The sequence below is a fragment of the Erinaceus europaeus genome, chromosome 15 (assembly GCF_950295315.1).
Source record: "Erinaceus europaeus chromosome 15, mEriEur2.1, whole genome shotgun sequence".
Lineage (NCBI taxonomy): Eukaryota > Metazoa > Chordata > Mammalia > Eulipotyphla > Erinaceidae > Erinaceus > Erinaceus europaeus.
The window spans coordinates 11,399,816-11,425,824 of NC_080176.1; the positions used below are offsets into that span (position 1 = coordinate 11,399,816).

Consider the following 26,009-nt stretch of genomic DNA (forward strand, 5'->3'; position numbering starts at 1 on the left):
ACCCCCAAGGTCTTCCTCTCCTCTTTAGGTGATGTCACTTGCCATGAAAATAGAATGACAGTGGAATTTACAAGTACCCTTGACAAGAAATGGCAGGTACTTGTGACCGGTAGGTACTATGTACTTAGTCTTGAATTTAGAGAGTCCTTAGTTCATGGTCAGCTTCTTCCCCACCCCCCCCACCACCACCCCCGTGAGAAGGGCATGCAAACGCTGGAATAAATAGCAAATAAATTCTATGATGACGGAGGGGTTCTTCCTTTGCATGATGCAAAACTGAAGACCTTGTTTTTTCCTGGAAATGTGCCTTACTGTCTTGTAAGACAGAGTTTTAGCTGCAAATCATAGCATCTCTTGAGGCTTTGGCCATATCACATCACTGAGGCAAAAGTGAAATGATTAAGCTACCTTAGCAATGGATTGGCACTCTGGGTTACATAACTGTGGTTACCTTTGTTACTGAAATATATTTCCTAGCCCTGCCCTGTCTAAACTGATTTGGTTTCTGTAGATGCTTATGGTCACAAAATGCTGAATTGCACCTTCATCCTGGACCCAGAAAATTTTACCCTGGTGGCCCCATATGAGGCCTGTACCAGGATAGTGGTAAGTAAGTAGTGACTTTGAGGAGTAATTTGGAAAATAGTAACGGCAGGGTTGTAACCTGGTAGTTAAGGGTATAGACACTGGAACAGGGCAGTGGTTATGGACTAGGGATGGTCTGGTCATGTTTGGACACTGCTACTGGCATCTGACAACTACAAGTCTAAGATAACTACTAAATAGTCCACATTGCACAGAATGGCCCTCCTAACAGAATTGGTAGGCCGAAAGTACTAATATTGAAGTTAAACCCTGCGTTGTAAGACTTTGAGTTTGAGTTTGCCAATACCTATACATAACTTTTGTTTGGGGATTTAAAAAAAAAAAATTGGACACCAGAGTAACACTCAACTTTGTACCTATGTGTGAATCTTGGGCAAACTAGCTAATATTCCTAAGTTTGTTTGCCTATTGGAAAGTGAAGAATTATATTATCTTTACCAGGGTATCTAAAAATAAATGATATTGGGCCAGGGAAACAGGTCAGCAGTAGAGCATAGGAATTGCATGCCTGATAACCCCAGAAGTCACAGGGTTGAGTCCAGGTCTCTCTCGTTCTATCATTTGAAGATAAAATGTTAAACACACACACACACACACACACACACACACACACACACACAAATTAATTTTTCTAAAGGACTTAGTACAGCAAGTAGAAACAAGGGAAAAATGATTAAATGTGAGGTATTTTGATCTATGATCCCCAATTCAAAATGGAAAATCATTTTGATGTAGAGAACTTCTCTGGCGTAAAAGCAGGTATTGGTAGGCGGGCAGCAGCTGCGTGAGAGTTTACTGTCACTAACCAACAGTAATGCCCAATCAGGTTATTAGCCATAAAAGCAGACTGTCTAGGCAGAAGTTCTCAAGTTTTAGTATGTAGAGAAGCACTTGGGTAACTAATAGTATAGATTTAGTTTGTTTAGTTAAGTTAATAGGTTGTGGTTCTGTCTTAGACTTGTATATTTAGACCAGTTGGTCTGATTTTGGAGCAAATAACTTTCAGTCTAAACTTTGAGCAGACAAAACCCAAAGCCCTGCTCTGTACACAGGCTTGAAGTTTAAGTCATCTGGTCGACAGAGGTCACTAATGATTGCCCTGTGAAGTAAGCATGTGTCTCTTGTAAAGACTTTTCAGTAATGCCTTGCTTCTGAAATAGTTCCTCCCATCTGCAGAAGCTTAGAGTTGCTTTCCTACAGACTGGAGTGTGTGTGTGTGTGTGTGTCTTGGATCTTGAGCTAAGAGTGGCCATTGAAATCAGAAATACACTTCATAGAAACTCCCTAACAAAGGGAGACATCAAAGATGGCTCTACCTACCACCCACTGCAATAGCTATTCCAGTAGTGGTCAGTGTCTGAATGACTTGGGAAGAGACCAAGTCCATGATAACCAAGGAGAAGAGTGTAGGGGAAAAAATTAAAAGTAAACTCTGATGCTCAAGGGCACTGTTTTGTCTCAACCTATGACTCTGTTTGGGAAGACTAGAAAGAACTATTTCTAAAGGAGTATCCACTGAATCTGATACAGGAACAAGAGAGCCTCCAGAACTTATGGTAGTAGTAACATCAAGGGTTCTGCAGGTCAGATGGTATTGGGAATTCCCTTTCCCACTAAGGTACCAGCACTTACTGGTGTTACTATACTATTTGCAACACAGCTTAACCAGTACGAGATAGTCATCATACTTAAGAATGTTGCTTCTAAACAAAATGGTCTCACGTACCGGCTCAACTGTCCAGTCATGCAAGCAGATGAAACCAGTGAGCATCTTGGATCTACAATCTGCACAAAGGATTCCATGTCTGTGAGTAAAACAACCTGACTGCTTTTCCTATGGCCACTGCAGAGAAAGCATGGTGGTCTAGATATGCTGGGTTTAGAAGTAGAGTTAAGGGAGTTGGGCTGTAGCTCAGTGGGTTAAGCACAAGTGGCACAAAGCACAAGGACTGGCATAAGGATCCCGGTTCAAGTCCCCGGCTCTCCACCTTCAGAGGAGTCGCTTCACAAGTGGTGAAGCAGGTCTGCAGGTGTCTTATCTTTCTCTCCCCCTCTCTGTCTTTCCCTCCTCTCTCCACTTCTCTCTGTCCTATCCAACAACAACAACATCAATAACTACAACAGTAAAACAAGGGCAACAAAAAGGAATAAATAAATATTTTTTAAAAAATTTAAAAGTAGGGTTAAGATTTCTGTCCTCTATTCACTAATTTGCTATTTAACTTTGACTTGGTTTCTTTTATTATTTTTATTAGTGATTTAATAATTTATAAGATTGTAAGATAATAATTCCATACAATCCTTACCACAGGAATTCTGTGTCCTATCCCCTCCATTGGAAACTTCCCTATTCTTTATCCCTCTGGAAGTATGGACCAAAATTCTTTTTGGGGTGCTAAAGGTGGGAGTTATGGATTCTGTAATTGCTTCTCCACTGAGCGTGAGTACTAGCAGGTCAACCCAAGCCCTCAGCCTGTTTCTTATCTTTCCCTAGTGGGGTAGGGCTCTGGAGAGGTGAGATTGTGTGTCCAGGGAAGTCAGGATGATGGAGAGAGGGATGTACTAGAGGTCTAGGCCCCCCATGTCTATGTTGGAATCCAAGGATTCCCTGACTAGAGCCCCAGATAATGGGGTGGCCTGGTATTGACCAACAAGGCCATCATTAAGTGAGGCAGTCTCTTGCCCTTACCTAGATTTTTGGAGTTCTTTCTTTATTTGGGGAGCTTAGAGTTTTTCCTAGTTATTAAATCATTGTTGTAGCCAAACCAGTATTGGGTTTATGGGGTTTGACCTCAAGTTAGGAAGGGGAGAGACCTAGGGTTTAAGTGGGATCTAAGTTAACCTTAAATTTTACTGCATTTTACTTGTTTGACGATTCTAATAGAAGTTGTAGTAGGGACAATAATTGTCTTTTTTGACTTGGTTTCTTAATCCTGCTGAGTCTTGGTTTCCAAATTTGAAGGGGGGGGGGCCTGTAATACTTACCACTTGAAATTCTAATAATTCACTGGGAGGATTTCAACAGTGCTTAGTACCTCCTGCCTGCAATGGAAAGGATTTAGCTGGTAGCCACAATAACGTGAGTAGTCATTTGACAAATTAAATTACTTGCCAGGCCCTGTGCTAGATGCTAGGATCTAGTAAATGAACAATACAGACCAAAATGTCTTTTATAGCCTGACATAGTTAATACCATACTGGACAACTAAAAGTACTCATATTTTAATTGTAACAATAATGGTACTACATAGCTATATAATTCTTGATTTCTATGGACATAGCAAGAACCTAACCTCTCAACTGACAGCTGGAGGGGAAACAGTAGCCTAGACAAGCTGGACTTGGAAATATGGTCGATATTTCAATCCTCTACTCACTGATTTGCTGCGTGTCTTTGGATTGGTATTGCCTACCAGTATCAAAAGCTCAAAGAGGTGAAATGGTGTCTCATGGTCTTGAGAGCACAGCTAGGATTTATAACTGCTCCTTTGTTTTTCCTGCTGTTTACCAGTAAGAACTACATGGTTTTTTCTCTCTAGGTAGTTTTATTTTATTTTATTTTTATTTTTATTTTATCTTACTGCACCAGAGTTACCACTGGAACTTGGTGCCTGCACTATGAATCCACCACTCTCAAAGGCCAGTTTTTCCTTTTTATTTGATGGGACAGAGAGAAGTTGAAAGGAGAGGGAGAGACATGGTGAGAGAGGGAGAGAGAGGGAGAGAGAGGGAGGGAGGGAGAGGGAGAGAGGGGGAGAGAGGGAGGGAGAGAGGGAGGGAGGGAGGAAGAGAGGGAGGGAGGGAGAGAGGGAGGGAGGGAGAGAGAGACCTGGTGATACTTCCTCCCAGGTGAAATTTCCCCACTGCAGGTGGACCTGGGTCCTTACACATGGTAACCTGTGGTTTAGCCAGCTGTGCCACCTCTCAGCTCATGTGGTTCAGCCAGCTGTGCCACCTCTCAGCTCCTGCTCTGGGTATTTTCTACCAACTACCAGCAGTATAACTTCAGAAATGTTCTCCTCCAAATCATGCTCTCATAATTCTTTTTATTTTTTTCTTCCAGTTTACCTTTCGAGCTTTTCCTGGCATGGCTGATGAGGATTCGGTATGAAAACAATTCTTTAAGTTAAGGCTTATGTAACCCCTTAGTGATTTTTAAATATGCTGTAATGTCAGTCCTTATTAAGTGGACAGCTGGAATTTGGATGGGTCTAGGTGAGTTAAGATCACTTTACTAGAGTATTTGCATGCCTGGGGTTCAGGGGTAACAGGTTCATTCCTTAGCACATCACTATAAGCCATGGATGAGTGATGCTCTGTTCTTTCTCTTCTAAAAATCATTTTTAAAAAATAAATAAGGTGGGGGGGCATCAGGCGGTGATGCAGCAATTTAAGAACACATGGCACAAAGTGCAAGGATCAGAGTGAGGATCCCGGTTCGAGCTCCCAGCTCCCCACTTGCAGGGGAGTTGCTTCACAAGCAGTGAAGCAGGTCTGCAGGTGTATCTTTCTCTACCTCTCTCTGTCTTCCCCTCCTCTCTCCATTTCTCTATCCTATCCAACAACAGCAGTGTCAACAATAATGACAACAAGGGCAACAAAATGGGAAAAAATAGCCTCCAGGAGCAGTGGATTCACAGTACAGGCACTGAGCCTGAGCCCCAGAAATAACCCTGGAGGCAAAAAAAAAAAAAAAAAAGTAGATCATAGTAGCATGGACTTCAGTCCCAGGCAGATCACAAAATGGAAGAAGTCTGAATTAATTTACTGCAAAGGATAGGAATATAGATATATATAGTTATATAGATAGAACATTAGTCCTCTAAATGAGACTTCTGACTTTAGGAACCTGGATATCAGATGGAATGGGTCATTGTGACTGGTGATGGCACAGGAGCCCAAACCTTGACCCTTCAAGAGGCCATGATGCAAGGGTATAACATCCTGATTGATTCTGATAATATGATCATCCAAGTGTCACACAATGCTACTGGAGTGACCCACTACACGGTAAGTGTGGAGTCTTTTTATACCACCACCAATGTACAGATATAGGTGTGATCTCATCCACATATTCAAATTGAGAACAGCTCAGTTAATGTATCTCAATACCTACTGTGTGCCAAGCACTGCACTGAGTACTAAGGATGTACTGGTTCTTCTTCTTCTAGCGTTTGCCCTTCTTCCGTAGCCAGTCAACAGCATCAGGTTGAGCCTGATGTAAAGTTTCGAGACCTCCTTTGAATCTGGAGAGGTGGCAGTCGTTGACTATGTGGGTCATAGTCTGTCTGTAGCCGCAGGGGCAGTTCGGGTCGTCTCTGGCTCCCCAGCGATGGAACATAGCGGCGCACCGGCCACGACCTGTTCGATAGCGATTGAGGAGGGCCCAATCATAACGTGCTAGGTCAAAGCCGGGTTGACGCTTGCAGGGATGTACTGGTGAACAAAACTGATATAGGCCTTCCTTCAGCCCATTCTCCTCCTTTCTCATAGATAGAATTCTGGTATGTAGTGCACAGCTAGACTACCACTGCAAGTCTTTGATAAATTCAGGTGCTCTTTTTGTGTATGTGTGATTCCTTGTCTTCTATTGTGTTTTACGGAAGGTAGTAGTGCTTTAGGGGCTAGCAATCAGGATATTACACTAAATGAATGTGCCAAAAAACTTAGATGTCAGTACCATTGTATTTTTGTTTTACTTTTTTAATTTCTTTATTGGGGGGATGAATGGTTTACAGTCGACAGTAAAATACAATAGTTCATATATGTGTAACATTTGTTTTCCACATAGCAATTCAACCACTAGGTTCTCTTCTGCCATCACATTCCAGGACCTGAACTCTTCCCCCCACCCCAGAGTGTTTTACTTTGGTGCAATACACCAACTCCAGTCCAAGTTCTGCTTTGTGTTTTCCCTTCTGATCTTGGTTTTCAACTTCTGCTTGTAAGTGAGATAATCCCATATTCATCCTTCTGTTTCTGACTTACCTCACCTAACATGATTCCTTCAAACTCTATCCAAGATGAGGTGAAGAAGGTGAATTTACCATTTTTAATAGCTGAGTAATATTCTATTGTGTATATATACCACAACTTATTCAACCACTCATCTGTTGTTGGGCATCTGGGTTGCTTCCAGGTTTTGGCTATTACAAATTGTGCTGCTATGAACACAGGTACACATGGATTTCTTTGGATAGGTGTGTTGAGTTCCTTAGGATATATTCCCAGGAGAGGAATTGCAAGATCATAGGGTAGGTCCAATTCTAGCCACCTGAGAGTTCTCCAGTCTGCTCTCCACAGGGGTTGGACCAATTTACATTCCCACCAGCAGTGCAGGAGGGTTGCGAGGACCATTTTAAAAAAACAATCCTGGGAGTCGGGCTGTAGCGCAGCGGGTTAAGCGCAGGTGGCGCAAAGCACAAGGACCGGCATAAGGATCCCAGTTCCAACCCCGGCTCCCCACCTGCAGGGGAGTCGCTTCACAGGCGGTGAAGCAGGTCTGCAGGTGTCTATCTTTCTCTCCTCCTCTCTGTCTTCCCCTCCTCTCTCCATTTCTCTCTGTCCTATCCAACGACAACAACAATAATAACTACAACAATAAAACAACAAGGGCAACAAAAGGGAATAAATAAATAATAATAAAAAAATTTAAAAAAAAGGAAAAAAAAAAAAAACAATCCTGTTACATATTGATGTAAACGTACCACTGATTTTTTTTTTTTTACCACTTGAACATCCCTCTGAATGTTGATGAAATTAAAATGTTCACAACAGTAGCTATCATTCAGATTTGTGTAGACATAATGAATTACAAATAGCCATAGACAAACTAGCTTGCTAGATGCTATAAAGTAGACCCACTGGGCAAAATGCCCAAATCCTCTGTGGACCAAACTAATGCTCAGTACTTGAGTATCAGCTTGCCCTGGTTATTTCTCTAGTGTTGACCCCTATACAAGCAAACCAATGTCTTTAAAAATGCTCCCCCCACAGCAAGACAACAGTCACGTCTACACGGTACCTCTGAAGCTTAAGCATTTATCTCATGGACAGACAACCACCTATTCATCACAGGTGACTTGTGTGTCAGGTAAGGTCATAGGAAGTGGAAACTCCAGTGATGGGCTCCATGGTCTGGGATCTTAAATCATGGCTGATCATAGACATCCTGTGGGTCTTTCCTTCTAGGTTCTGTGTCCTGTAATGATACACACATGACTCTTACCATACCTGAATTTCCTGGGAAGCTAAAATCCGTGACCATTGAAAACAAAGACATAGCTGTGAGCCAGTTTCACAACAGTGGGATTGATGTAGAAGCAGCTAATGGCTTGAAATTGCATATCAGCAAAACTCTTCTCAGAAACCAGGTAAGTTCCATTATCAACCACTGAGCATTCTGGAAGCCTGACCTGAAGCAGAGTCTTTTGGGTGATCCTGATTGAGTTGATGACCTTCCCATAAATTCTAACTGCAAGTGTCATTGTTGAAAAATGTTGAAGGCCTCAGTTGATCACTTTGCATAAATTCTCAAGTTACTAAAACAGGCTCTCAAACACCAAGTCTAATTCCTGCCAGTGGAAGTTCTCCTAAATTTTCTTTAGCTCATTGAATAGTATAAACTACCTTCAAGTTTCTAACTATGAAGCTATTAGACTGTATAAATACAGCACAGCTTTATATATATATATATATATATAAAGGTTCTAAATGGTCTTCCTAAGACCAGCCTTAATTGATGAAATTAACAAGGGCGCCAGAGAGTAACCATATGTAGGTATACTCTGTACAAAAAAAAAAAAAAAATGTGCTGCAATATTTTTAAGGTCCTTTTTACTAGGACCTGGCTTGGCAAGGTATTTAGCACTTTGGAATTTGATCTGTTAAGTTTTAGTGCCTCATACAAAGAGAATGCCTCACTGGGCATGAATTTAAAGCAATACATTTCCTGCCTTGGGAAGCATCCTGATCTAGAGATAGGGTCTCTCTTGTCCTGGTTTAAAAGGAAGCCAGATAAGCTTGATTGGTGCCCTATAGGCATTCAATGCACTTCCTGTCTGTCTCCCTATGCCTGGCTCTGGGCCCTGACAGAATATGATGGCTGACTGATGTGCTTCTCATTTCAGTTCTCTGAAAAATGCCTATCCTACCAACTCTACTTATCATCACTCAAGTTGACCTTTTCATTTCAAATGGAGACAATATCCATGGTGATTTATCCTGAGTGTCTCTGTGACTTGCCAATTTCTATAGGTAAAGATTTTTTTCCCCTACAGTATTTATTTCTCTTGATCCTCTTCCTGTGCATATGGGAAAGTGTATCTGACTTCAGACTTTGCATTTAATAACTCTGAGGAAATTAAATCAAGTCAGAAATCTCAATTTAGCTCTTGGGGGCCAGAAGGGAGACAACATTAAAACACACATTCAGTCAGGTTGATCTCAAGATCACAGATGATTGTTTTTAATAACTTGGATATATTTCATGGGCTGAGCCTACCATCTAAGAATGCGTCAAACCTCCAGTTAGCAGGACTGTAAACACTTAAAAAAGAAAAGTTTCCTCAAACTTCTGACACCATCTTTGAACAATAGTAGGCATTTCTTCTGAAGTCCCTTTGCACTTCTGTTATGTAATCCACATCATGTCAAACCAAATAGAAAAATTCTTGTGTTTCCCACCCCCCCCCCCACAAAAACTATTCAGGATTGGTGAGGTTTGAACAAAGAGATGTAATGGAACAAGGCCTTATCCACTTTAAACCATGTATACTCACTCTTCAATCACTTCAGCCCCTTATCAGGATTTCTCACTGGTCTCTTTTACCTTGTGGTGCTTTTATCCTTATCTCCTGCTGCCTCTTCCTTTGGATGAAAAGTTTTATTCATATAGAGGAACTATAGGTTACCTTAGTGTCTTCTCCTGTAACTCTAGACATTTCCCCAAAGACTGAAATGTTGGTGCCTTCTCTTGTTAAACATCCAAGCTTCTGTCTACTCACATACAAAGGTTGGTAGATGATAATATTAGGTACCAGATCAATTTCTTCCTGCTCTCCCTGTTACCTAGGTACAGGTGAGCTGTGTACCCAGGATGGGTTTATGCATGTGGATATCTATAACTACCAAACAAAACCAGCTCTCAACTTGAATACCCTCAGAGTGGGGGACTCATCCTGCCAGCCTGCCTTTGAGACTCCAGCTCAGGGGCTGGTAAGGTTTCACATACCCCTTGATGGATGTGGAACAAAATATAAGGTAAGTACTGGAAGGCAGCAAGAAATGAAGGGTGATCTTTGAGACAACTTGTTGACCTCTGTTCTCTCACTTTAAGTTTCTGGATGACAAAATTTTCTATGAAAATGAAATACATGCTCTCTGGACAAATCTCCCTCCAAGCAGAATTTCCAGAGACAGTGAATTCAGGTATAATACAAGGACTACATAACATTTCAGTCTCTTAGATTAAATCCAAATAGTCTTTTAACCAGTGATTGTTTGTACCATACCTCCTCTGTCTACCTGCTCTTACAGAATGACAGTAAAATGTTATTACAGCAGAGATGATATGATGATCAAGACTAATGTTGAAAATCTTCCTCCTCCGGTGACCTTAGTGAAGCCAGGTCCACTTACCATGAGCCTGCAAACCTACCTAGGTGAGAGATTGCCACCTAACTGGATTTCTTACGTACTTTAAGGAACTCGTGTCCCCAAAGAAACATTCTGATGCTGCCAGACTAAAGGAGTAGTTCTGATGGTTAAGCTGCTGTGATAGCCATCAATGTACTTCCTTGAATTATTGAAGGGGTTTCTGTTTCATTTCAGATGACTCCTACCTGCAGCCTTACAGAGACAGTGAATACCCTGTGGTGAGATACCTCCGAGAGCCAATTCATCTGGAAGTGAGAATCCTAAACAGAACTGACCCCAACATCAAGCTGGTCTTAGATGACTGTTGGGCAACAATCACTGTGAGCCCTGATGCTCTGCCCCGGTGGAATGTTGTTGTGGATGGGTAGGTATTTGCCACATACAAGGCAACCCAGTCAATCCAACAGAAATGGCCAGTGAAGAGACTAAAAGCCATCTTGGATTTCAACAACAGCCAAAAAAGCACTAAGTCATATATATTTCTTATTTCTTAATAAATAGTCCTTAGTCTGATGAGGTTAATAGGCAAACATGAGTTACCTTAAGTCAAAAAGAATGGCATCTTTCCCCCTTCTTCTTCTAGCGTTTGCCATCTTTCCCCCAAGAAAATCTGACTCTAATACTTTTGTCCACAGGTGGAAACATAGTATAATTATACAAAAGACTTTAATGCCTCAGGCTCCAAGGTCCTTAGGTCAATCCCTGCTACCACCTGAAGCCAGAGTTGAATAGTGCTCTGGTTAATAAGAATTATTACAGAATAACTAAGTTTTTTAAAAAAAATGCATTCTCCTTCATCTGGAGTGGAAGTGGGTCTCCAGTTCCTATCCACTTAGTGACTGCCTATCCTGCACCAGACACAGTGCTTATGTATTCTCTGAGCCTCGTCCCTCTGTTGGTGTCAAACTAGTCAGACTCCATGAAAAAGAAACCTGAGCTTGCTGCTTCAACAGCTAGCCCAAAGAAATACATAATGGGACTTGAATGTCCACGCGACCCTAGAGCTTAACACCACAGTGCTCTGAAGCTGTGATGATACCTACTGCAACTCACATCAATGTTCTTGGCTCTGTGAGCAGTATTATATCAAGGGTCTACACCTGGATACAATGGTGCCTTACCTTAAAACTGTTCTAATCTGTTGCTAGTTCCTTATTAGCAGGTAGACACCTGCCCTGGACTCATTCTCTCATTCTATTTAAGACTTTCTCAGGTGTCTTCATGAAGCTTGCTTTGATTGCTGGCTTATTCTGGACTTTTTTTTCCTCCAGGGTTATCTCTGGGACTCCATGCCTACAAATCCACTGCTACTGGAGGCCATTTTCCCCATTTTGTTGCCCTTGTTGTTGTTATTGTCATTGCAATTGCTGTTCTTGTTGGAGAGGGCAGAGAGAAATCAAGAGAAGAGGGAAAGATAGGAGAAGTGAAAGATAGACACCTGCACACCTGCTTCACCACCCATGAAGTGACCCCCCCTGCAGGTGGGGAGCCTGGGACTCGAACCAAGATCCTTAGGCCAGTACATGTGCTTTGCATCATGTGTACTTAACCCACTATGCGACTGTCTGGCCCCCTCTGGGCTAACTCTTAATACTTGCCACCTAACATAATGCTTTTAAACACAGCTATCATGGGACTAGGTGGTGACACACCCATTTGAGAGCACATGTGACAATACACAAGGCCCCAGGTTCAAGCATGTCCCCCCACCCTCCATCCCCATCCCAACCTGCAGGGTGTGGGAAAGCTTACTGTAGGTGTATCACTTGTCCTATCTCCCCCTCCCCTCTTTATTTCTCTCTATCCAATATATATTTTAAATAGCTATCACCCCCCATGCAAGTATGCAAGATCTAAAATGGCAAAAGTTCTCTGTCGCCTTCTGTCACTGACCTATACTAACTTCCTGGGACACGTTGCTGAATTCTTAACTGAGCACAGTATGAATAAAGCTGGTGTCATCTGCAAAGCTACTAGTGAATCTTACAGCTCTTGATTATTCTTAGGAACAAACTTGTGACTGCCATATATAATTTTGACTTCACTGGATAATGTTGGGTAGGCCTGAGTGGGCCAGGTTAGAATAGTATTTTAAAAACAAAAGTTGAGGTTGAACAATGGATTTAAAGGTTGCTTAGAATGTAATCTGAATTATATCAGATCAATGGGGTTTACAATCAACAATACTTATATACCTTTCCCATATTTGGGAGCTACTTTCTTCCCTGATCCAGCTTTCTGGTCCTTCTTCCAGCCATGACATCATCTCCCCAGACAATAATCAGGACCCACCTGCATATCAGATTTCAGGCTCAGGGGAAACACAAACAAAAAAACCCACTAGTATAGCCACAGGCCCTTTGGAATATAACTAAAATATGCCTACAAGCTATCTACAAAACAGAGACACTCCCTCTCAACTCTTCACCAGCACTATTCCAGCCTTTATATCCATGATTGTTTGGTTTTGTATGAAAACTCGCTTTTCAGCCACCAGGTTCCAGATGCTAGCAAGATGCCAACCAGACTTCCCTGGACAGACAACCCCACCTATGTGTCCTGGAGCTCTGCTTCCCCAGAGCCCTTCCCCAGTAGGGAAAGAGAGAAGCAGGCTGGGAATATGGATTGACCTGTCAATGCCCATGTTCAGTGGGGAAGCAACTACAGAAGCCAGACCTTCCACCTCCTGCATCCCACAATGACCTTGGGTCCATACTCCCAGAGGGATAAAGAATAGGAAAGCTATCAGGGGACGGGATGGGATACAAAGTTCTGGTGGTGGGAACTGTATGAAGTTGTACCCTTCTTATCCTATCGTCTAGTCAATGTTTCTTTTTTATAAATAAAGAATTTTTAAAAAGAATGTAATCTGAGCAAGTATTAAGTTGGGTTTTAGGGTAGTTTAAGGACTGATGTCTCTCCCTGGTGTTTCCTAGCTGTGAATATAACCTGGACAACCTCAGAACCACCTTCCATCCAGTTGGCGCCTCTGTGACCTACCCTTCCCACTATCAGAGGTTTGATGTGAAGACCTTCGCCTTTGTGTCACAGCCCCAAGTTCTCTCCCATCTGGTGAGTGGTTAGCCAGTCACCTGGGGCAGATGAGATGAGAGCCCGTGGATCTCACTGAAGTCTTCTCTCTCCAGGTCTACTTCCACTGCAGTGCCCTGATCTGTGATCAGCTCTCTCCTGACTCCCCTCTGTGCTCTGTGACTTGTCCTATGACATCCAGGAGGAGGCGAGGTAAAAAAAAAAAAAAAAAAAAAATCTCTCCTTACTATGAGCAAACTTCAGCCTCTCAGAATTGAAGACTCTAAACAAGGGTGAATAGCTCAACTTTACCCAGTCCTAAGGGCCCAAGAAACCTTCCTAGTCCTGTCTGACTTGGTCTAGGAGTCTGAGATGGACAGGTCTGTTTTTTGCCCAACCGTTACCTGTAAACGGTTGAGTTTACATCATTGTTGAGTCTAGGCAGACTCAGAACTCAACTTTTTTTGGCTATCATTTGAGTATTTGTCCTGTCCTATTTTTTTTAAGTGGTTCTTTTTCATCTTTTAAAAAATATTTTATTTATTTTATCTTTTTTTGTCCTTGTTTTTCATTATTGTTGTAGTTATTATTGTTACTGATGTTGTCATTGTTAGATAGGACAGAGAGAAATGGACAGAGGAAGGGAAGACGGGGAGAGAAAGACAGACACCTGCAGACCTGCTTCACTGCCTGTGAAGCAACCCCCCTGCAGGTGGGGAGCTCAAACCGGGATTCTTGCCGGTCCTTGCGCTTTGCACCACATGTGCTTAACCCACTGTGCTACCGCCCAACTCCCTGTCCTGTCCTGTTTTTAGAATAGGATATATGACATCTCCTTCAGAGGCAAAGAAAACCATAATAATAAGCAGGAGGGTGGGGGGGTGTTTGAGGGGTCTGCAGTGAGTATTCCACAAGCACACCTCTTAGAGCACCATTCACTCTTCAGAGTACGTCACGCACAAACCCCATCTGCCTCTAACTATAGGAACTACTGGAGAGGATAAAGTGGTAGTAAGTCTCCCAGGACCCATCCTCCTACTGGCAGATGATTCTTCTTCATTGAGAGGTATGAACTTAAAGCCTGGAGTGCTTCATGGATTCAAATTATCAACTGTTTGTTAAACTTCATTATGCATAAACACATGCTGATAGTAAACTTGAACAGAAAAAAAAAAATCTCTCACCCCAGGAATAGGTGCTGTTATGTCTCTTGTGTCCCCTTCCACTTTAACGCATGTAGGGCCCCATATTTTACCTACTGTTGGGTATCTTTTTAAGTCACTGTCTATAGAGGTCTGCCTCACTGCCTACAGCTCTGTAGGATTCAATTCTATCATTTTGTTTGTTTGTTTGTTTTGTTTACCTCCAGGGTTACGTTGTGGCTTGGTGGCTGCACTATGAATCCACTGTGTTGTTAAAATTTTCGTAGGCTCTTGTTGGCTGGGATAGCTTCACGGGCGGGTAACAGAGACGCGGAGACAACGGCTGGGCAGGGAAGCTGTATTTCTTTATTCAGGAACAACGATTCATAAACTAAGACAAACTAATCACCAAACAGAACTCTGCTGTCTCTTTGCGGCGGCACAAGCACTCTCTCTTACTCTGGAACTCAGGAACCCAGGAACTCTGTCACTCTGGAACTCTGGCGGGTTTCCTTGGGGCGGGGCCAAGCGGGCCCACGAAATTAGCAGGCCTGATCTAATTTTCTTGGCGGGGGAGAACTAGAACCCAATGTAAAGCATACAACACCACTGTTCCTGGCAGCCATCTTTTTTTTTTTTTTTTCTATTGTTGTTGTGGGTTAGGAAAGAGAGAAACTGAGAGGAGGGGAAGACAGAAAGGGAGAGAGAAAGATAGACACCTGCAGACCTGCTTTACAGATGAGGAAAGCCAAGGGGCTCCTTACATCTGTCCTTGCGCTTTGCCCTATGTGTGCTTAACTCAGTGCACTACCACCTGCCCCCACCCCCAATCTGGTTTTCTAACCACCATGCTCATTCCTGGACATATGGTTACTTCTGGTTTTATAGCTGTCACCCATTGGAATGCCCTCAAATGGTTATACAGTATCTAAGAAATACAAGATGTTTCTAGAAATAGTACTCACAGGTCAGAAGGTATATATGCCTTGCTACTGTCAAACGTAAGTCATGTTCCTGTTAATATTACCATAACCTTATCCTCAAGGGCCTGAATTTTTGGCATAGAATGTAAAATAAGTTGTCTTAAATTCCTAACTGATAACCTACTGTAGATCGTGGTCTAACATCCTTTTCACACACTGACAGTTCATATCTGTCAGTTCCAAACTATTAGGTTAAATATGACACAGCTGGGGAGAGAGTATAATGGTTCTGCAAAAAACTTCCAAGCCTGAGGATATGGGGTTCCAGGTTCAATCCCCAGGCCACCATAAACCAAAGCTGAGCCAGTGCTCTGGTCTCTCTCATTAAAATAAAACAAATAAAATCTTTAAAATAAGCAATGTAAAATCCTTCCCAGGCATCAGTGCCCAGACTTCTTGATTAGTCAAAACACATTTGAAGTGGGGCTGGCAGTGGGAATGAACTAGTGAGAGGAGGATGGCTAAAGGGGTAAGATTATACTCCTTGCTTACAAGCTTCCTGGATGCCTCCTTTGAGACTTAACTTCCTCTTCTGGGGAGCCTTCCTAAGTAAGACTTCAACTTCAATCTAGGTTTATAATCTAAATAATGATCTAAAGACCTGAATGTCTGCTTCCTTTCCAGACCCTATGGACTTCAAAGGGCACGGGATTGCTGGGTATGTTGCCTTTCACACGATATCTGCTGTGCTTGTCTTAGCGGGCATCGTGGCAACCCTAGGAGCTGTCAGTTACCTGCACAAGAAAAGGACCTTGATATTAAATCCCTAATTGGATTTACAAATAAAAGTGGTTGAGTTCAAAGTCTATCTTAACTGAAATGTGGCGGAGTTTAAGGATTGTTTCTTGCAGTCATTAAAGCGAATGCAGTTCAGACCCATGGTTCTCCATACAGGTCTTGTCCTGTGTGGCTGAATTAAGGAAATGCAGTAATTACTGGAGGTCATTCAGTCTTTTTGATCATTCACCTCCACAGGATGGCAGTTCCAGAATTCAGTCAGTTCAATCAATACTAGGGCTTAACTCCAGTCTACCTCTGGGAGATGCAATTAGTTGACTGTCTTTTATCCCCTCAATTCACATACAAACTGGGGCCAGGGAAAGGGCACACCTGCTCACTGGCATAATTTCTCTGTCAAGGAAAGGGGGACCTAACTGTTCCTAAGGATCTAATCCAGTGTGCTACAAGTATTTTCTAGTCCCAACTACTTTCAAATAAGTAGTCAACATTCTCCAAGAATTTAAAATGAATTTAGTCACACAGTCCCTTGGACTCAAAACCCAATTAAAGAATAGCAGCCTCCTTTGAGGTTGGGGAAGAAATACTCCTAAACAGTTTTAGCTTCCCCAGGTGAAACTACCACATTCCTACTCTCATAAACACTCTACCGCTGAACACCAGTCTCCGCTGAGTGGGGAACCACTTTCCCAGTATTTGTCCTTGATTATTACCTTAGCTCATGCTAGGCTGAAATTATATATCAATTAAGTGTTTTCTTCACACTGTAGCTCCAAAAGGCCATATTCAAATTAATAGAAATGCATTTGTAGCCTCTGACTAAAAAGTTTAGCATCAACTAAAACTATTGCTAGGAAGTAAGTAGTAATGTTTTAAATCTCTATATGCGGCAGAGATAAAACTAGAGATAAAAGAAAGTCATTAGAACTCTGGACCTTTTTAAATTATATTTATTTTCCCTTTTTTTGCCCTTGTTGTTTTTATTGTTGATGATGTCATTGTTGTATAGGACAGAGGGAAATGGAGAGAGAAGGGGAAAACGGGGAGAGAAAGATAGACACCTGCAGACCTACTTCACCACCTGTGAAGCGACTCTCCTGCAGGTGGGGAGCCGGGGGCTCGAACTGGGATCCTTAAACCAGTCCTTGCTCTTTGCACACTTTGGACCTTTTTAACCATCAGCTGAGTTGTTATATTCTTTGGAGTTTTTTTTCTTTTGTTTGTATGTTTGTTCTTGTTTTGTTCTGCTTTTTAACCTGGAAGGAGAATATTATAGATGTGTGGTTATCCTAGGTGAGTGGTGGTTCTTCCTCTGTCAACATAACCTTTTCGAAGTCCTTTTGTTAGGTACACTAAAACTTGGATCTTGGTGTTGGGAAGGAAACCATTGAGCCTTGCATGTAAGGCCAGGTGTTCCTAGAGTAAGGTTGAAAAGTTCAGATAATTTCCCCAAGGTCATTCTTTGGGCATTGCTTTGTAAGGTAGTAAGGCATTTTACATTTAAAATTTTTTTTTTTTGTAATTTTATTTAGCTTCCCTTTTGTTGCCCTTGTTGTCTTTTTATTGTTGTAGTCATCGTTGTTGGACAGGACAGAGAGAAATGGAGAGAGGAGGGGAAGACAGAGAGGAGGAGAGAAAGATAGACACCTGCAGACCTGCTTCACCACCTGTGAAGCGACTCCCCTTGCAGGTGGGGAGCCGGGGGCTTGAACCGGGATCCTTATGCCGGTCCTTGAGCTTAGCGCCACCTGCGCTTAACCTGCTGTGCTACAGCCCGGCTCCCTTAAAAATGTTTTATGAACACAAGCAACACAGTGGACTGATTCGCGTGACCCACAAATGCAAGGCCTGTTCTCCACTGCTGAGCCAGCGAGCCACCTCCCTTGACACCTTTTTATGAAAGTGCAGTACAAGGGCTGAGGAGACAGCATAATGATACAAAAAAATTCTCATGCCTGAGGCTGAGTCCCAGGTTCAGTCAACAGCACCACCATGAGCTGAACTGTACTCTGATCTCTTTATCTCTCATTAAAATAAAACATTAAAAAGAAACCGAGGAAGTCATTGTCATGTACTTAGAATTCTTTTTTAAAAAAGTGTAGCGCAGCAGTATTTATGGTTCTAATGTGTGACACTAACATGCCACATAGCAAAGACAGTCTAAAACCATTTCTTGCTTTTTAAAAAGATGGAACTATAAAAATATTGATCACTTAAACAACTTCCTGACCCCATAATGTAGCACCCCTGAGATACCCACATTCTAAGCCCCAGAACCTGTGAAGATTGCCACCCTAAAGTGGCCTCAAATCAACTCTGAAGACTTAACTAAAGGTCTGCGTTGTGGGGAAGGGGTGTAGTATAATGGTCATGAAAAAAAAAAACTTTCAGGGGAGTCGGGCAGTAGCACAGCAGGTTAAGCACACGTGATGCAAAGCGCAAGCACCTGCGTAAGGATCCCAGTTCGAGCCCCCGGCTCCCCACCTGCAGGGGAGTGGCTTCACAGGCGGTGAAGCAGGTCTGCAGGTGTCTATCTTTCTCTCCCCCCCTCTGTCTTTCCCTCCTCTCTCCATTTCTCTCTGTCTTATCTAACAAGGACATCAATAACGACAATAATAACTACAACAATAAAAAACAACAAAGGCAGGGCCAGGTGGCGGCGCACCTGGTTCAGCGCACGTTACAGTGCACAAGTACCCAGGTTCGAGCCCCCAGTCCCCCCCTACAGAGGGAAAGCCTTGCAAGTGGTAAAGCAGTGCTGCAGGTGTCTCTCTGTCTCTGTCTCTCTCTCTCTCTCTCACCCCCTTCCCTTTCAATTTCTGGCAGTCTCTACCCAATAAATAAATACAGGTAATTTAAAAAAAAAAAAAGAAAATTTAAAACAACAAAGGCAACAAAAGGGAAAATAAATAAATTTAAAAAAAAAAAAAAGCACAAGGACCTAGGCTCAAACTCCCTGTCCCCACCTGCAGAGGGAAAACATCATAAGTAGTGAAACAGTGCTGCAGGTATCTCCCTTTCTACTTCTCCCTTCCTTCTCAACTCTCTCTCAAATAAAATGCTAGAAATTTTTTTAAAAGGGGGGGTCCCCTAGAAAATGGGCAGTTAGTCCAAAGCCTGAAGGCATAAGTTGTGATATGGGCCAGAGCTCCAGAGTGCAGGTGGCTTTGAATAGCTTGGAAAGGCAAGGGGAGGGCAAGGGTAGACAGCATAATATTTATGTAAACAGACTCTCATGCCTGAAGCTCCGAAGTCCCAGGTTCAATCCCTTGTACCACCATAAGCCAGAGCTAAGCAAAGCTCTGGTAAAAAAAAAGAAAAAAAAAAAAGAAAAGAGGCAAGGGGTTGGAGGTTGCTCTGAATCTTCAAAAGAAATATTGCCTTGCTGGCCCATTTTGGACTTCTGACTTTTATAACTGGAAAATCTGTTTGAAGACACTTAAGTTGGTGGCCTTTTGTTACAGTAGCAACAAGATACGAGCACATCCTATCCATACCTTGAAAACACATGACTAGACTTGCCATGGAAAACTCTAGGGTAGGGGGCCAGGCAGTGGCGAACAAGGCTGAGCTCACATACTAGGAAGCACAAGAATCTGTACAATGATCCTGGTTCGAGTCCTCCCCCCCCCCCAATGACCCTGGAGGGAAAACAAGAAAAGGAAAAGAACACTCTAGGCTAACTTTTCCTTTTTTTCTTTTTCTTCCTTCCTTCCTTCCTTTCTTTATTTCTTTCTTTCTTTCTTTTTTTTTTTTTTGTTACCAGGGTTATTGCTGGACCTCAGGGCCAGCACTACAAATCCACTACTGGTGACCTTTTTTTTCATTTATTTATTCTTATTATACTTGATAGTACAGAGATAAATTGGGAGGGGAGATAGATAGATAGAGACCTGCAGACCTGCTTCACCATTTGTGAAGACCTAAGGTAACTTCTCCAAGCTATTAATTTTAATTTTTATTTTTTTACCTCCTGGATTATTGCTGGGGCTCGGTGCCTGCACCATGAATCCACTGCTCCTGGAGGCCACTTTTCCCCATTTTTTGTTGCCCTTGTTGTTATTGTTATTGCTATTGCTGTAGGATAGGACAGAGAGAAGTTGAGAGAGAAGACAGTGAGGGGAAGAGAAAGATAAACACCTGCAGACCTTCTTCACCACTTGTGTAGCGACTCCCCTGCTCAAACAGGGATCCTTGAGCTGGTCTTTGTGCTTCTACCACATGCACTTAACCCACGGCACCACCCCCTACCCCACCCCCCTTCTTTTTAACTAGAGCACTGCTCGGCTTAGGCTTCTGGTAGTGTGAGGAATTGAACCTGGGGTTTTGGAGCCTCACACATGAAAGTCTGTTTGCATAACCATTATGCTATCTATTCCTGCCCCCAAGCTATGGGGCTTTAATCACAGAGATGCCGCCTCTCTCTCATTCACAAATTGCTCTCTTCATAAAGCCAAAGTCAGGTTCAAGATGATGCTGACTTCTTGCCGCCCCACAGCTTGACCCCATGGCAGACCTCAGTTTTGGTGTGTTTGCCACAGTGCTGAGACGGGACTTGAAGGGGAAAGCCAAACTGGCTGTGGGGTAGCTCTGTGTGTGGGTGGGGTAGAGAGTGTGTGTATGGGGGCGGGGCGTTGACACTTGTTGCCATGGTAGCCTGGAACAGTATAATGAGCTGCTGATAAGAATCTTCTCAGTTCTCAGCTTCTGAAAACATAAGCCAAAGCAGCAGAGAGGGACTTTGTGAGAGGGAGGAGTGAACTCAGCCCCCAAGTGGTTGCTCCTTCACCCTAACCTGAGCTTGCAGCCCCCTTATCAGTCAGTGACCGGCTGTAATTATAAGCAGGTGCCACGAGGTAGGTGGGGGAGACAGATTTTAAGGCACTGTAGGGTGGTTTGACAGTGGAAGCTGTAAGGACTGAGAATGGACTTGTCATCCACAGGGATGCACTTAGTACTATGTATGCTTAACTGGGTGTATTACCACCAGGCACCCGAGAGAGGTGCTCTTGAAAAGGCAAGTCCAATGTACCATGCCCTCTACATCTTTCCATCTGACCCTGTGTTTTACTGGTTTACAGTCAACAATAAAATACAGTAGTTTATACATGTGTAATATTTCTCAGTTTTCCACATAACAATTCAGCTCCTACTAGGCCCTCCTCTGCCATCATGTTCCAAGATCTGAACCTTCCCCCCAGCCCAGTGTCCTTTACTTTGGTGCAATACACTACTGATATGGCCTTCTTTCTTAATTAACCCAGAAGTACAATACTGCCGAGTTCCCTGAGTAACACTAGCAAGTAAACCGAGCCTAAGGAAGAGTTCATTGGACCTCTCATCTCTAGTCAGTCAGAAGCACTGATGACCACCCTAAGTAAGCCCTCGGCCAATGGGATCTTACCTAAATACTAGGTAGTAAAACTGATGCGACTAAGGGAAGAGATTTGGTGGGTAGAGAACCAGTTGTGTATGTGTAAAACCCCAGGTTCAATCCCCAACACCGCTTATCCGAGAGTGGTGCTCTGGTTCTTTCCTCTCTTCCATAAAATAAACCTTATTTAAAGGGGGGACGGGACAGGAATATCATGATGGTTATGCAAAGACTCTCATGCCTGAGGTTCCAAAATCCCAGTTTCAATCCTCTGCACCACCATAAACCAGAGCTGAGCAGTGCTCTGGCTAGAGAGGGAGAGAAAGAAAGGGGGGGAGGAGAGAGAGAGAGAGAGGACACACACACACACAAACTGAAGGGCATCCTACAGCTGGTATTGAAGTATCTATTGCTGTGGAAACATGGAATCCTAATTTTCATTTTCTCCCTTCCCTTTCTTCCCTTGACTTTAAGGAACAGCATGGCATACCCCTAAATTTGTTAAAATTTCCGGAAGGCTCCAGCTGGCCGGGCTAGCTTCACGGAGGGTAACAGAGACGCGGAGACAACGGCTGGGCAGGGAAGCTGTATTTCTTTATTCAGGAACAACGATTCATAAACAAAGACAAACTAATCACCAAACAGAACTCTGCTGTCTCTTTGCGGCGGCACAAGCACTCTCTCTCTTACTCTCGAATTCAGGAACTCTCCAACTCTGGAACTCAGGAACTCTCGTACTGGGGAACCCTCTGAAACTCTGGCACTCTTGAACTCTGGAACCCAGGAACTCTGTCACTCTGGAACTCTGTCACTCTGGAACTCTCGGACTCAGGAACCCTCTCTCAGGGTTCCTTGGGGCAGGGCCAAGCAGGCCCGCGAAATTAACAGGACTCATCCAATTCTCTTGGCGGGGGAGGGCTAGAACAAACCAATGTAAAGCATACGACAGGGGATGCATCTTGGCCAGGCTCAGTAAGGCAAAATCTCACTCCGTTTGAAGGCATTTGTTTAGCAGCCTGCAGGTGACATGGCTCTGTTTAATGAAGTTTAAGGGGGAAACTGGGAGATAGCGTCTGTATTTTTCTTGTTGTTTAAACAACAATAGGATATATATAGTGAAACTTTTCATAATGACAGTATGAAGAATCCAGGAAATTCTTCCCATTTATAACAGTTGTAAAAAATTTACAGGGGCCAGGTGATAATTTACCTGGTAGAATGTAGTAGGCTTTTCCCACACCTGAGCATCTGGGTTCCAGCCGCCAGCCACATGGGAGTACCATGCAAACAGGAAGCTTCACAGAGGAGCAGTGCCACGTTGTCTCCTCTTTCTGACATTCTCTCCCTCCATATTGAGAAAAAAAAAAAAAAAGACAAACTAATCTGGCAGGAACACACACACACACACACACACACACACACACAAAACTTTAACCAAATCAACCAAAGTCAGGTAACAGTGGAACATCTATTGAAGAAATACTATTCCATGTCCAGAGAGCGAGCTCACTGGGCAGGACACGTGTCATGTGAAGCTCCAGTGTTGTGTTGTCCCTCCAATTCTCTATGAAAAAGTCACCCAGGGAGGAGTGAAGTCACAAATGTGTAAGAGCCACACACACTAGCAGATCCTACTGTCCTGGGTAACAATGTGAGTGTGTAGTATTTAGCCTGGTTCACCCAACTCCAAACAAACAACAACAACAACAACACACACACAAGGCTAACCCTTTTCTCCCTACCCTGTCAGGTAATTGTGATGAGCCTCACAATTAATTACCCGACATCTCCCCATTTCTTTTTATCTAATGGCCATAATAAAAGGAATGCGGGGTGCTTTGTGAGGCAGGGAGTCTGATAGGAAGAGGCACACCTTTGGGGTTACTCCTGTTCCTTCTTGCTCAACCTCTCGGTAGAGAGAGAGACTGACAGGAAAGACGCACTCCTCAGGTCAAGCCCTGCCAAGCTCAACCACATCCTCACAATTTCCCGACATTACCCTACCTTTGGGTGGGTTTGTGTGACACTGATTCCTGCAGCTCTGGCAGTCAGTAGTATTGTGGCCACGAGGAAACAAGCCTAAGGATGTTCTAATATTTTTCCAGCAAAAATATAGAAATCTGTGTTTGAATTCATGGAGTCCTCAATGGCTTCATCGTGTTCTATGAACCAACCCTGGGATCACTAGCCTTTGGATTTCATATTTTCTGAGAGATCCCAAAATCTGTTAAGGGAGGCATTTTGCTTCTTGTTCATACAACCATGGAAATTGATTTCCTTAAAAAAAAAAAAAAAAAAAAAACCAGAACCTTACGTTTGAAATGAAAACCTATGACAATAGTTTGCATCCAATTTATTTTATATTATTATTTTACCAGAGCATTGCTCAGCTCTGGCTTATGGTGGTGCAGGGGATTGAACCTGGGATTTTAGAGCTTCAGGTTTGAGAATCTCTTTGCATAACCATTATGTTATGTTATCTACTCCCCCTCCAGTTTGCATTTATAAGAACATAACAAGATATGTATTGTTTTCTTTTGACTAATAGCCACAATGGAATAAATCAAAAGTAACACATTTTTTCCATTAAATTTATTTTTCTTTGGCTCCTTTGAGGTCCAAGAGGACCAAAGTTTGGGGTTCTGTTCATCTTTGAATTCTCACTGGTTCTTCTGTGAGGGGAGTGGTTTCACCAAAGTGCAAAAGAAACTTGATTCAAAACAGATGGCAGAAAGTCTGAGTTTTCACCCATGCTTAGCAGTCCTCCTCCTTAACTCTGGTCCAGGGTCAAAGAAGCATCAAGTGGGCGCTGGAGGCAGGACACAGTTCTGCAGCTTCAAGTTTCCCTCTCTGGTATATGGGGAGGGAGTTGGAGAGGGCATCTATTATTTGACTACTCCAGTTGTACCTGTGAAAGGTTTTGCTGGGTAGCTGATAAACAACAACAGACCTACAGTGTCAGGATCTGACTCTTAGCCAAACGTCCTGCACACAGAAACTCACAGATTACGTTATTTTCTTCCAGGGCTCGGCTTTGAGGCTCAGCAGAGACTGCTTCAAGTCACCTGGGTGTTGGCGCCCTCTACTGTCATAGAAATTAAGTAGTTTCTTCAGGAAATAATTCATTTCCTTCTATGGGACTAAAAACTGACTGACTGATTGATTGGAAAGAGAGAGGTGGGCAAGAGAACTAAAGCATGAATGCAGCTTATGTCATGTCAGAAACTGAACTCAGGACTTCATTCTTGAGAGTCCAACACTTTATCCACTACACCACCTGTCTGGATTTTTAAAGGTTCCAAATTTGAAGTTCCAGCACTTATCACCCCAGTTTCTAACAAAAAGCTCACAGAGTGTAGGGTAAAGTTTACATCTGTAGCTCAGCTGGTGGAGCACATATTACCATACTTGATGACCTGGGTATGAGCCCCTGGCAACACCTGGGAGCCCCTGCACAGGGGAAGCTTCACCAGTGGTGGAGCAGCGCTGTGCTGTGGTGTCTCTCCTGTTTCTCATCTCTGTCTTACAAAATAGGGAAAAAAGGGAGTCAGGCGGTAGCACAGCGGGTTAAGCGCATGTGGACTCACATAAGGATCCCAGTTCAAGCCCCTGGCTCCCCACCTGTAGGGAAGTCGCTTCACAGTCGGTGAAGCAGGTCTGCAGGAGTCTACCCTTCTCTCCTCCTCTGTCTTCCCCTCCTCTCTCCATTTCTGTCTTATCCAACAATGACGACAGCAATAACAACAACTACAACAATAAAAAAACAAGAGCAACAAAAGGGAAAAATAAAATAAAAAATGCTTTAAAAAAAACAAAATAGGGGGAAAAAGTTTTCTGGGAGAAGTGGGATCCTGTGGGTAGGAAGCTGCAGCAAAAACCCTGGATGGTGGTGGTTGGGGGTGTCATAAGGGGCAGAGGAACAGCACCTCAGCTGGAAAGCTGGTCCAGTGATGGGGTGCTTGTGCTAGGTATTCTGGACCATGGGGATAGGACTTACCTGTTAGCTGGTTCCCTCCTCTGCAGGTTGATAGGTAGCAGGTGTGATGAAAAGGCCACGACCTCTCAAGACCATTGAAGGCCAAAGATGGGAAAAGCTGCACAAGCTCTTTGAAGACCTGAGGTATTCCTTAAGTATAAAGGCGGGTGTTTTCCTGATGCCTCCAGTGTAGGGGACGCTCCTGCTAAGCCCAGCCCCACCCCAGACCAGCTCTGAAGACCTCAGGCCTTCACTTAGGTACTTGTCTCTAGCTTGGGGTTTCTCGATCTCTGCATTTATGCCATTTGGGCCGTGGAATCTCTTTGTTGTGGAGAGAGGGGCTATCCTGTACAAGGCAGAATGTTGAACAGCATTCCTGGATTGGACCCTATCGAACACACGCATGCATGTGCGTGTACACACACACACACACACACACACACACACACAGCCTCCAGGTCCTGTTACACGTCCCCTCATTCCCAGCTGAAGCGTCACTAGAT

General features: G+C 43.3%; 1 protein-coding gene across 1 annotated transcript; it reads left to right on the forward strand.

Moving 5' to 3' along the window:
• Positions 1 to 241: 241 nt before the first annotated feature.
• ZP2 (zona pellucida glycoprotein 2) lies at positions 242 to 16,221 on the forward strand. Its single transcript, XM_060174105.1, has 16 exons — positions 242 to 263; positions 512 to 606; positions 2,267 to 2,413; positions 4,670 to 4,711; positions 5,452 to 5,616; positions 7,603 to 7,699; positions 7,798 to 7,979; positions 8,736 to 8,862; positions 9,680 to 9,867; positions 9,944 to 10,035; positions 10,144 to 10,268; positions 10,438 to 10,627; positions 13,200 to 13,335; positions 13,410 to 13,506; positions 14,279 to 14,359; positions 16,043 to 16,221. Exons 1-16 carry the CDS (start codon positions 242 to 244, stop codon positions 16,186 to 16,188), a joined length of 1,932 nt encoding a protein of 643 aa, XP_060030088.1. The 3' UTR covers positions 16,189 to 16,221.
• Positions 16,222 to 26,009: the final 9,788 nt, after the last annotated feature.

Excerpts from the sequence above, each read along its gene's own strand:
- ZP2 (XM_060174105.1), top strand. The coding sequence starts at position 242 with ATGACGGAGGGGTTCTTCCTTT. Across the intron at positions 2,414-4,669 it reads GCACAAAGGATTCCATGTCT|TTTACCTTTCGAGCTTTTCC; the intron begins GTGAGTAAAACA and ends TTTTTCTTCCAG. Across the intron at positions 10,036-10,143 it reads TCCAGAGACAGTGAATTCAG|AATGACAGTAAAATGTTATT; the intron begins GTATAATACAAG and ends CTGCTCTTACAG.